Raw genomic sequence first — 12,282 nt, forward strand, 5'->3', positions numbered from 1 at the left:
ATCAAACAAGGTATTAACAGGGCTGGTGTTATGACACAGTGAGCTAAGCTGCCTTCTGCGATGCTGGCATCCCTTATGAGTGCCAGTTTGAGTCCTGGCTGCTCCACCTCCTATCCAGTCCCCTGCTAATGTGCCTGGAAAAGCAGTGCAAAATGGCCCAAGTACTTGGGCCCCTGCTACCCACGTGAGAGACCTGGATGGAGTTCTGTGCTCCTGGCTTTGGCCTGGCCCAGCCCAGGCCATTTTGGCCTTTTGGAGAGTGAAACAGTGTGTTCGTTCTCTCTCTCTCTCTCTCTCTTTCTGTTTGTGTGTGTTTATGTGTGTGTCTATATCTCTCCTTCTCTCTATAACTCTGCCTTTCAAGTAAATAAAATCTTTTAAAAAAAAAACAAAATAAGTGAAATTCAAACAAAATGTTGCAATCAGAACATTCCTTTTCCCCAACCCAGCCCACAAATCTGCTGACCACACCTGTTTGCACCACCTGTCCCGTTGGTAACGTCCTTGCTTCTCTTCTTAGCAAGCTTAAATCCTGTAGTCTACCAGCCTAACCATTCCCTTCATCTACTCTTGACTTCTGGTCTCTCTTAATTCATAGAACTCACATGCTGCCATGGTTTGGGTATTAATTTGGCTGTTGCAGGTCAGCCAACGGCCTGTGTATTAAATACTTAGTCCCCAGGTGGTGCTAATGGGAGGAGGTGGAACCTTGAGAAGCTGGGGCCTAACGGGAAGTTTTAGTTCATAGGGGTGTGCTGTCAGAATGCAATTTCTTTGACCTCTAGAGTTCTCATGAGAAGGTGGACAGAAAATGAATTTGGGCCCACCCACTGCTTCCTGGCTTCCCATGTGAGTCTTCCATTCTCCTGCTCGCCACTGTCATTTACCACCCTCCCCAGAGGCCAGACCAGTAGGGCCGCCTGATCTTAGACTTGAATTTAGAACTGTGAGGTAAAACAAACCTCTTTGTAAAGTCAGGCTGTCTCAGGTATTTCATTATAGTAATAAACTGTTCTGATACACTCTGCAAACTCACTACTATGAAAAAATTCCAACTCTCCACCTACCCTATTCAGACATGGAGCTGAACTTGACTGGAGAGAAGCAGAGCCTTGCTTATTGTTCTCTGCCTAATTTCATGACCATGAATCTCAAATGAGCCCTTAACACTGCCCAGCAGTTCTGTCTTCTTCAGTCCATTCACCCACCCAGAAGACTGCATACATGACTTCTCTCTCCATCCTCGTGGGAGCCATCCGATGCACAACTGCAGGCAGTGTCACCAGCACGCCCACCCACCTTGGCTACAAGCAGTCTCTCCATTTACACACTGGATTCCACCCCCACACCCTACCTCCTGAAGCTGTTACTACTCTATTTTTGTTTAAAAAAGGTTGTTTTGAACTCGACATCATTTTGTTTCCCCTTTGCAGTAAAATTCTTCTCCCACCCACCACTCCACCGGAACCACCAGTGCCAGGCATTCAGTGACCTCTGTGTCACCAAATCCAACGCTAGTGTCACTCCCATCCCACGTGTCCCCTCAGCAGCGTGTCACCTGGCCGGTTGGTCACGCCTGCCTTCTGGATGCCTGTTCATCACGTGGCTTCCTAGACATAATCATCTCTTGTTTTTTCCTGCAACATCTCTGGTTGCTCATTTTCAGCCTCCTTTGTTGGATTCTTCTCTACGATCCCCCAGATCTCTTGATGCTGGAGCACATCCAAGACTGATCCTCAGGCTACTCTCTTCCATCTACACTGGCGCCCCAACCGGCTTCACAGCTTCCAACACTATGTATACGCTGTGGACTCCCAAGTCTCCATCTCTAGCCCGGACCTCTTTCACAAGACCAGACTCACCTCTCAAACTCACTCATTCAAAACTGAGTTCCGCATCTCCCCTCCCACCAATCTCCAAACCTGCACCACCAGTATCCTTCCCGGGGTCTGCTGGTGCCGGCTCCATCCTTCCTGTTGCCCAGGCCAATTCTCCTTCCATTCTTTCCCACTCCTCATTCAGGTCACTGAAAAGTCCTGTTGGCTTTAGCTTTAAAATCTTTCCAGAATCCGCTACGTTCTTCCCAGTGACTGTCTTGACCCTGGTGGGCATCCTCATCTCGCACTCAGCTCACTGCAGTAGCCTCCTGACTGGGTCTTTCTGTTTCTATCTTTCTTCCTCCAAAGTCTGTTCTCAACAAGAACCTTTTAAAATGTGTTAGATTGTTGGTTACCTGTTCAAAACCTTCTATGCTCTGTTTTGCTCAGAATGAAGGCTGAAGTCCTCATAATGGCCTCTGAGGCTTGTATATGCACGCTCAGAGCCCATTACGACTCTGACTTCAACTCCTACTGCTAGTGCCTTCCCTTCTCACTTCAGGGGAGCCAAGCAGAACTCAGGGCTGCTGCTGAAACATGGTAATCCCTCGCCTGTCTAAAAGCTTTTCCACCATGCACTGTGGCACAGGGGGTTAAGCTGCTGCTTGAATCAGCGCCCCATATTGAGGTGCTGGTTCAAGTCCTGGCTGCTCTGCTTCCACTCCAGCTCCCTGCTAATGACCTGGGAAAGCAGAGGAAGATGGTCCAAGTACCTGGGCCCCTCCCACCCATCTGGGAGTCCTGGATGGAGTTCGAGGCTTCTGGTTTCAGCCTAGTCAAGCCCTGGCCACTGCATCCACTTCAGGAATGTATTAACAGATGAAAGGTCTCTGTCTCTCTCTCTCTCTCTGTCATTCTACCTTTAAAATAAACAAATACATTTTAAAAAATAAAAAAAGCATTTGCATTGCTACTCCCTCTACCTAGAAGGTTGTTCCCCCAAAATGTCCACAGGAGCTAACTTCCACACCTTCTTCAAATTACTGATCGATCATTTTAATGAAGGCTTGTTTCTCTCTTTTAAAACAGAAACTTCCCTCATCTCTGGTCTCCCTTAACCTTGTTTCTTTTTAGCACATAGAACTCAGCAAATGTGGACAAATTCTGTAATTTTATGATTTATTGTCTAATGCCAGTTTCACACCTACAGAGTACAAGTTATAAGAGAGATTTTATTCACTGCTGAGACCCAATCACCTACAACAATGCCTGCCATATAGTAGGTTCACAACAGATATGTGCTAAGTGTATTAAAATCTAGCTGCCAAAGTCAGTTTTCTCTTTGTCAATGGGAGATTGGCTTGCATGATAAAAGTATTCAAACCAGGCAGGTACACGGCGAGTTTCTATGTATTTATCATCAACAAAAGCACTGAAATGCCATTAGAATGGAAATTCACCTATCTTCCGTGTGGTTTCCCTGCGACTTCACACAGGTGTGTCAGCTTAAGCACCGCCCCCCCCCCCAATCAGTCACCAGTCCCCCATCCTCCAGGAAGCACCGGTCTTTGACGCAGAAAAGGGCTAGGGGGCCTCATCCACCTTTTTTACCTACCCTACTGAGCAAGTAGCCCCACTTCTGCTGTCCCTCGACATCTACGTCCAGGTTGGGTGGCTATGGCCACCCAGTGCTGCATCCCAGCCCAACTCACACTCAGCATCCCTGAAAACCGTGCAGGGATATCTTTGCCAGGAAAACGGCTCCTCGAAGGGCCTCCTGCCCCACAAGCTCCCCAGCCACCCCCATTTCACCCACCCGCAGTCTCCCAGGCCCGCAGTGCCTCACCTTCAGGGAAATCGGTGCTGTCTCATTAGTGAACAGGAGAACGGCTTGTGGCTGGAGTGTTTTCAAATAGAAATGGATGCGCCAGTTCTGAGCCTCCGGGGGTCTGTACCGCACATAACTCTGACCGCGGAAACTCACAGCAGTACCTGTGGAAACAGCCAGAGCTGTCACCTCTCCTCAAAGTGTTCCCCATGCAGCCTGGGACTAACGCTGTCGCGTTCAGTCCTAGGGTAACACAGCCACTGTTCCCATTTTATGCATGAAGAAACTAGGCTGGGATTGGAGTGTGATCACTTTTGTAGGACCACACAGCTAGGCAGGAGCCATTACCCTCACACCTGTCTGTGGCTGGAAGGTCCTCTGCCTTAGGTTCCCAAGCCTGGGTCAAGAGCTGTAAGCTTAAAGCCAGAAATAGAATCAATCACGTGTGCAAAACAAAATTTTTATCCTGAACTGTTCCTATGTTATTTCTGACATCACTTGGGGAAGAAGGTGGTACAACTGGAGAGGAGTTTGCACATATGTGAGATTGAAGGGTATCTCCTTGCATCAGTAGGAGTGTAATCTTTGGAGTAAGCACTTTCCAAATGCAGTATTCTGACAGCTCAAGAGCCACTCTGTGATAAAGGCGGGGAGGGGTACAGATAGATTGTGTGGTCCAAACTGCTACACAGCCCCGTGCCCTCCCTCCTGTCTCCCTCAGCAACTAGCAACACACAGCTGCACAGTCAGGAGGCTGTGGCTTTGCCTGAACCTGAGTTTCTGAAGCTTATTTGACCAAGGCTCACTCTCATGTAGAGCCCTAGACAGACCATTCTGCAGGACTCCCTCTGGGGCATGCGTGTGGAAGCGCCGCTCTCCTGAGTTTGAACATCCTCTGGCCCGAGGAGCAAGTTCAGCTGGTAAACTCTGAAAACCCCAGCTCATCAGCTGTCAGGGGAAAGGGCGAGCGAAACAGGCCCCAGACACCGAGGACAGACAGGAAACAAGGGCCAAAGGGAGGAGAAGGAAGAACCCAGAAGCCTGAGGCACAAAGGCTAAACCCTAGGACAGCAGAAGTCTAAAGTTCTCTGACAGTGGCAAGTCCCTTGTGGTGGCCGTGACCAACAGGATCAGGAGTTCCCAAGCTGGCTGACCTGTCAGGAGCGGCTGGAGTAGTCTAAGACACAGAACCCCACCTTCTCCCACTGGAGAGTTTGATTCAGGAATTCTGGGCGGTACCAGCATGTCTGTGTTTTTAAAACTCCCCCCGAAGGGCGCAGGGCCTGGAAGGGATCCAAAGGGAGGCTCTGGACTTGCTGGTCGTATTCTGACCCTTGCTCTGGGTGTGGCTGCAGAGATGTATCTGGTCTGTGAAAACACACTGAGGTGTATGCCCAGTGAGGATACATGAATCGATTTCCTGTGTGTCATCCTGTAATTGACTAATATGTTACAAAACAAAACAAAAACCCCTCTCCTTAAGGTGCTTAGTGAGCCCAACTAGTAGTCCTGAAAGTGCGACCCTTGGATCACCTGCTTCAGAATTAAATGCCAAGCCCAGGGCTCCCCACGCTCCATTAAGAACTTCTGAACAGAATCTGGAGGTGCAACCAGGAGCAGGTAGGCTGTAAAACACTCCCAGACGGCTTTGCATCACATTTAACTTTAGAACTTCCGCTCTCTGATGCCAGGCAGTCGAGAGAGATCCTTCAGCCGCCACAGCTCTCCCTGTAACAGGCTCTGGAGCAAGAGACAAACAGAAGGGGAGCCCCCTCCTCCGCTAACAGCAGGCCACCAGCCTAAATCCAGAGGCTCCTGGACAAAGTCCACAAATCTGAGAACTTCCCTGACACAAGTGTGGAACACCTGGGCAGGGGCTGATGGCGAGCGGAGGGCAACACCACTTTCCTCGATGCTCCTGAGCTGTCCCAGGGCATTGGTCTTGATGCCAAGGCTGCTGTGTGGATCTTGTCAGTGAAGGGTTCAGTCTGAGGGTGGCACACACAGCTGTTTGCACAGCCAGGCTTTCCTGGAGGCCACACACTTTCAGGCAAACCAATACACTCTTCATTCCTCTCTTTCAACTGTAGAGGGTGCTGATGATTCTGCTCAGTTTAGGGACCATCTGCACAGAGCCTGGCACACAGCAGGCTCCTGCCAGTGACAACTGCTCCCACGTGAGTGACAGTCACCATCGGTCCTGGGCTGACCATGCACTGGCCATGGCTTATGCGCTTTGATATCTGCAAGTAGTTCATGTTGCAAACCAATTCCAGCAAGCAGATATTATTATTTTTGCAATTTGATAGAGAAACTGAACCTCAGGGGATTTCTTTTTACTAACCCATTCAGTTACACAGCTAGTAAGTGACGGGGCTAGGGTTTAAATCTAAGCTGATCTAGAGCTGATAACTAACAGACTGTAGTAATAAGTGTTGCACATTTATGGCGCACTTTCTACATATCACACACTGTTCTAAGTAAATACTTGATTTTAACCTCATTTAATCCCTATAACAGCCAGTCCAAAGGCACAGAGAGATTAAGCAATTTTCTTAAGTCACCTCGCTAGTGAATGATAGAGCTGGGATGTGGACCCAGATATTCTGATGCCAGAGCCTGTGGTCTCAGCCACAAAGTTAAACTACCTATTGCATTCTTAAGCTATTTTCAAAATTCCAAAAGAGTGGTCAGGAATCAGCAATTACTCCACAACTAGATAAAAGTGAGCCCAGTGCCCATCTTAATGGCTATCTGTTGCCTTTAGCCACATTTAAGTTTCCCTTGAACCATTCTGCAGAACCTCAATGGCATCTCCATGCTGAGAGTTACACAGCTGGCCCAACAGCGCAGGCTAACGGGGGAAGGCCATTGCTCACCGTTGCAGGAGCAGTTCCTCTCCAGGTGGTGCCGTGGGGTGAGGATGCTGAGCCTGGCCGTGCTGTATGTGGGTCCAACCTTGGGGTCCAGGCGCACTGTCTCTTGGCAGACTGGCCCCTGGCAGCTTGGCCCCTGGCAGGGCACCACGGGCATGGCTGATCTCATCTGAATTCCCACCGAGTGCTCCATCTCCTTGGCTGAGTGAGTGATGATGGATGCCAGCTCCTGGAGTTTGTACAAGGTTCCGGAATGCCCCTCAAAGACCAAGAGCACATCCACACCAGCCGCGGCCTCTGCAGGTTGCAGGCTGGCCAAGTGGATGTTGGCTCGCCTGATGTCTAGCTTGTTGCTGAGGAACCTCTGCAGGTTCCGCCAGTGGTCACTCACCAGCTCCTCCGGCGTGAGCTGGTGGAAGCCCAGCCACATGGCCTGCCGCAGAGCCTCCCGCCCCACGTGCCACACATGCACGTGGACCCCGGTAGTGGTGCTGAAGGTCCCGTCGCTGACTGTGACGTTGAAAGAGTAGCGGCCCCGGGGCAGTCCCTGGACAGCAATGATCTTGCCATCGGGCACGCCCACTGAGAAGCGGCTGCCCAGCGTCTCCTCCTCCACCAGGCTGTATGTCAGCGTGTCCTGAGGGTCTCGGTCGGTGGCATGAATTTTGCCCACCATGCCGCCCTGGAACTCTTCCTCCCCGACGGTGATGAAGATCTCCAGTGGCAGGGCGGACGGTGGGTAGTGGCTCTGTTCTGTGACGTGGACGCTGACCAGGGTGGAAGATGAGAGGGGAGGGACACCACTGTCTGACACCTGTAGGCAAAGCACACTGACATCATCTAGAGCAGCTCTTGCCGGTCTGGCCCTCCCGGGCCGGTGTCATGGGGAGCACCCCAAATGCATGTTGCTGCGTTTGAAAAACAAAAGTTTAATTCTAAAAGCACTGGGATGCAATATACTGGTTTTGGAGAGAAGAGAGGAAGAGATTCATATTATGTTTATATTATACCCCCATCACACAGTGAAACAACTCGATCTCCCCATGTGACATCTCCCTGAGCCTCGTCCTAAGTCTCTCCAGGCACAGAGACTCCGGCTCCCTTTCTCTTGACCGTCCTAGCCCTGCCTCTCTCCTCCAGTGTTGCGAAGTCTCCTCTCCCGGCTCCTTGCAAGCCTCAGGAGAGTCTCTGAGACTCTCCTCTACCATGAAACTGGAGAGGGAGTGAAGATTTACACTTCTATTCATTATCAAGTGAAGCTCACAAGAACTGCAACAGTAATACCAATTATAGTATGTGCTTTAAATGCACCATCATAGCTATCTTTCCTATGAGGTGGTCACCAATAAGTTTCTCATTTTACAAAAGATGTAACAGAGGCTCAAAGTAAAGAAACTTGCTCAAGGTCGCCTGAGCAGCCGCTGAATGCCTGTTTTTATTGCTGGTCTCTGATGCCTCCCAGTGGATGGAAGTGGATATGCAGGACAAACATGCGATGGTGACAACGCCAACAGTCAGTAAATGCCTACCCCACCCAGTGCCAGAACACAGAGGTCAGGAAGCTGTTTGCTCACCTCTCCCTAAGCAATCATGTTCTTGCTCTCGGTCTGGAAGATCCTCTACCTACCCTAGCCCTGTCTTCTGTGCTTCCTATTCCCAACCCCTCACTAGACACTGCCACCTGGGTGTCCCATAGACAGCTGGCAGACAGACATGTCCTACTTCCTACCTTGGGCCTCCCCGGTCTCATAAATGGCACTGCCGCCCTGTCTTCCCCGGTGGCAGGAATCTGAGAGCTGTCCCCAATTCTCCTCTCTTCTTTCTCTCTCCACATCCCATCCATCACCAGCGACTGGCTAGTTACATGGAAAATATGCACTAACTCTGCCCACTTCTTGCACCTGCACCATCACCTCAAGCTCTGGGCACCAACGTCTCCAGCTTGTATGACTCATATCACTGGTGTGTCCGTCACCTACTCTCTCTCTACAGAGCTTCCAAGTGAGCCTCCTGAGCCCTGAGAAGGGCCCCTCCCCTGTCTGAAACCCTCCAACCCCTGCTCATTGCCCTTAGACTGGCAAGGCTTATAATTGGGATGACTTTTGCCAGTTGTAGCTAATTAACTATTACTAGTGAATGTCATGGGGTCCATATTTGTGTCCTCTCCAATTCATATGCTGAAATCTAATGCCTGATGTCATGACATCTGGAAGTGGGGCCTCGGGGGGGTGGGGTGGTGGTAATTAGGTTGTGAGACTGCAGCCCTGGTAAATGAGTTAGCGCTTGTGCAAGAAGAGCCCAGAGCGGTGGGTGCTTGGCCCAGCCGTTACGGTGCCTGTGTCCCCCAGGAGAGCACCACGGTTTCATTCCTGGCTCTAGCTCACCTCCCTCTGATGCAGGCACTGACGGTCCAAGCAACTGAGTTCCTGCCACCCACACGTTCCCAGCGCCCAGCTTCAGCCTGGCCCAGTCTCAGCCAAGGCCAAGCATTTGGGAAGTGAACTAATGGATGGCTGCTTACCTTCTCTGTCTCTCTGTATCTTGGCCTTTCGAATAAACAAAGAACAGAAAGAAGGGGCAGATGGCTAACTCTAATTAGCCCTCTCTCCGCCAGGGGCACACACAGGAAGGCAGAAATCTATAATGTGGAGGAGGCCCACACAAGAGCCTGACCACCTTGGCACCCTGACTGTGGACTTGCAGCTTCCTAACTGCGCAAAACAACTGTGTGTTCTGTAAGCCACCAGTCTATGGTATTTGCTTACGGCAGCCTGAACCGGTCAAAACAGGGCCTCTGTCTCAGAGTCACAACTCGGACCCCAAATAAACGGTCACACAAGCTGTGAGGCCTCCGCCATCAGCCCAGCCCACCCCTCAGCTTCAGTCCCACCGCGGCTCACAAGCTCTAACCTCCCGAGCTCCTCTCCGGTCACTTCAAGCTCTTCCTCACCCGGGGCCTCACTCCTCTTGTTCTTCCTGCCCCCGTGTCCCACAGCTGACTGCCTAGCTCTCCACTCACTGTCAGCTCACGGGGTGAGTGTATGTGAATACGTGGGTCCCCTGTGCCTTCCGAGTCTCTCACGACTTCACTTCCTCACCATAGTTTTTAAGGACATTACTTCTTTCTTCATCCAATTATTGTTTGCATAATTACAATCACAAGCCCACAGGCACAGGAACCACCCCCTTGTCTTGTTATCACCTGGGGTTCAGAGAGCTGTTCTGGCCCAAGTCAAGAAGTTCGAGTGAGAGTGAGGGTGTTCTGTGCAGGAACAGTGCAGAGATGAAGAGTTTGGGCTCTGAGGTCGGAGTGCTGGGGTTTGAGGCAACTCAGCCCCCCCTCCCCAACTAATAGTTCAACTCAACCTGTGCGTGCCTCCATTGCTCACCATACCTGCTTTAAACAGTGCTGTGAGGCTTTCAAGCAATCACAGGAAGCACCCGGCCCGTGTCTGACATGACATAAAAGCTCTGTACATTTCTTCTAACTGTAGAAGCACTGGGAGTGCTTTTTTCCAGCATAGCTCCTGTCTCCAAGGCCACCTGCAGGGGCTAGCACAGCTCTCACCTCGATGTGAAGCTGGTACCACTCCTGGGCCCTCCTGCTCAGGCCCACCGTGGTCACCAGCCAGCCATCTGGGGTCACTTGGAAAGCAGAGCCGGTGTTCCCCTTGGTGATTCGAAACAAGTACGGGGGGCCATTCTCTGGGGAGTCGGGGTCACTCAGGATCAGTTCCAAGACTTTGCTGCCAATGGGAGCGTTCTCCTGCAACACAGAGCGACAGGACACCCAAGTGTCCAGTGAATCTTGGTGTTCCTCTGGCATCTTTCCCGATCCTCTACCGTGGATAAATCCTCAACCTCTCACTGCTCCCAGGCTGTGCCTGAATTGAGAGCTAGCATTCATTCATCCTGCTGGCCTTTAAGCCAGGTGTCAACTTTTCAACCTTAGGCCATGAGCTCCCCATGGTCAGAGCAGGGTCTTAGACACAAAGACCATTGGGGCTGGCAGAAATATGAGGCTAAATGCCCAGCGCTTTATCCTGCGGAGAGGTGGTTTGCTTAAGGTGATAGCTGATGAGCCATGCATAAAAATTAGTGAGGACCTGGGATACAGGGGAGAATTTTGTCATTTTCAGCATCAGCGCACACCTATAAGTTGTGCCTGCGCCCAGGACCATTACAGAAGTAGTATGACGAGCAAATTTAAAAATGACTAGGAATTCAGCTGAGAAAAATCAGCCCCTGAGTGCCACTCCAGCCTTCATTCTCTCACAGGGGAATCCAATTTGCTCTAACAGTGCTTGTCAGCCCTCCTTCTAGCCTCGCAATCTCACCTACAAATGCAATCTCATGGGCAGAACCTGATAGCTGCCAATGAAACAGACATTCTTTCCTACAGAACCCTGTTTTCATTCATGCATGGAGAGGGTATATCCTTAGAGAGATGAGCTCCTCCTGAGAGGAGATGGACTACGATAAGTTTAAGTCTCTTACAAAAATCTATTTCCTGGGGCTGGCGCTGTGGTGCAGCGGGTTAACGCCCTGGCCTGAAGTGCCAGCATCCCATATGGGTGCTCGTAATAGTCCAGGCTGCTCCTGTTCGGAGCCAGCTCTCCCTATGGCCTGGGAAAGCAGTACAAGATGGCCCAAGTCCATGGGCCCCTGCATCCACGTGGGAGACCCAGAAGAAGCTCCTGGCTCCTGGCTTCGGATTGGCGCAGTTCCGGCCATTAAGGCCATCCAGGGAGTGAACCAGCAGATGGAAGACCTCTCTCTCTCTGCCACTCCTCTCTCTGTGTAACTCTGACTTTCAAATAAATAAATCTTTTTAAAAAAGGAAAAAAAAATAAACTAAAATCTATTTCCTGTGCCAGTTCTTGGTTTAAGGGTGAGTTTGTAATCCAACCCTTACCATTAGAGAAATCTACCAGGTGGAGCTCCTGAGAAGTCTTCTTGGATAAAAACATCCTTCAAAAGGAGTCCCTTTTAATTTCCCTTTGAAGATGCTTAGGCAAGGGAGTATGACGCTGCAGCTGCAGCAGCCATCTTGTAACCAGGAGGGAGAAGGTGAGGGAATTTCAAAGAAATTAAGCTAATGCCATGCTACTATTTTCCTACTAAAATAACCAATACCAAAATCGAATTTTTCACCATCAGACCTCTTAGTATGTGAAATAAGTCCTTATTAATTAATGAACTTTTAGTCAACCGACCTGTTATTTCCAGCCAAAGCATCCTAACTCATATCCATAGCGCATAAAAAAGGCCAAAGCTGAACAATCCTGGGTGACACAAGTAGATCCTAGGACTATTCCCTATTGTGAGCCTCACACGAGACAACGGGCGTGGAAGTGCCTAACACAGAGCCTGATCATTTCTAATCCCATAATCCACAATTCCCTCCAGCAGTGGGTTGTCTTCTAGGCTATCAGCAGCAAGGTCACAGGCCTTATTTGGGTGGACTGACACCACTGAGGAGAGCCTCCTTCCTCTGGGAGGCAAACACAGAACAGGCTGAGAAGAGCCTTTGCAGGCCGGAACTTACCTGGACAGTGGTGCTGTAGTTGAGCTGGAAGAATCTGGGCGGGTTGTCATTGACATCAACCACTTGGATGGCGACGTCTATGTCCTCATGCAGTGGGGGCTGCCCGCTGTCTGTGGCTCGGACCCTCAGGGAGTAGCTAGTGGTCTGTCAGAGATACCCAGTGGAGAGTTAGCCACGAGCCCCCTTATTTCTGCCCCTCGACTCACTGCTAAG

General features: G+C 50.4%; 1 protein-coding gene across 1 annotated transcript in view; it reads right to left on the reverse strand.

Moving 5' to 3' along the window:
• The window catches only part of FAT2 (FAT atypical cadherin 2), an 84,334-nt gene that overhangs the window by 13,564 nt on the left and 58,488 nt on the right, over positions 1 to 12,282 (reverse strand). The window contains exons 17-20 of the mRNA XM_008255280.5: positions 12,070 to 12,213; positions 10,090 to 10,287; positions 6,525 to 7,335; positions 3,664 to 3,809 (exon numbers count right to left, since the gene is read on the reverse strand). Of these exons, the coding sequence (XP_008253502.4) occupies positions 3,664 to 3,809; positions 6,525 to 7,335; positions 10,090 to 10,287; positions 12,070 to 12,213 (1,299 nt within the window). The remainder of the gene's footprint in view (positions 1 to 3,663; positions 3,810 to 6,524; positions 7,336 to 10,089; positions 10,288 to 12,069; positions 12,214 to 12,282) is intronic.

The sequence above is a fragment of the Oryctolagus cuniculus genome, chromosome 6 (genome assembly GCF_051225735.1).
Source record: "Oryctolagus cuniculus isolate XC-2025 breed Fujian yellow rabbit chromosome 6, ASM5122573v1, whole genome shotgun sequence".
In the NCBI taxonomy this organism is placed as follows: Eukaryota; Metazoa; Chordata; class Mammalia; order Lagomorpha; family Leporidae; genus Oryctolagus; species Oryctolagus cuniculus.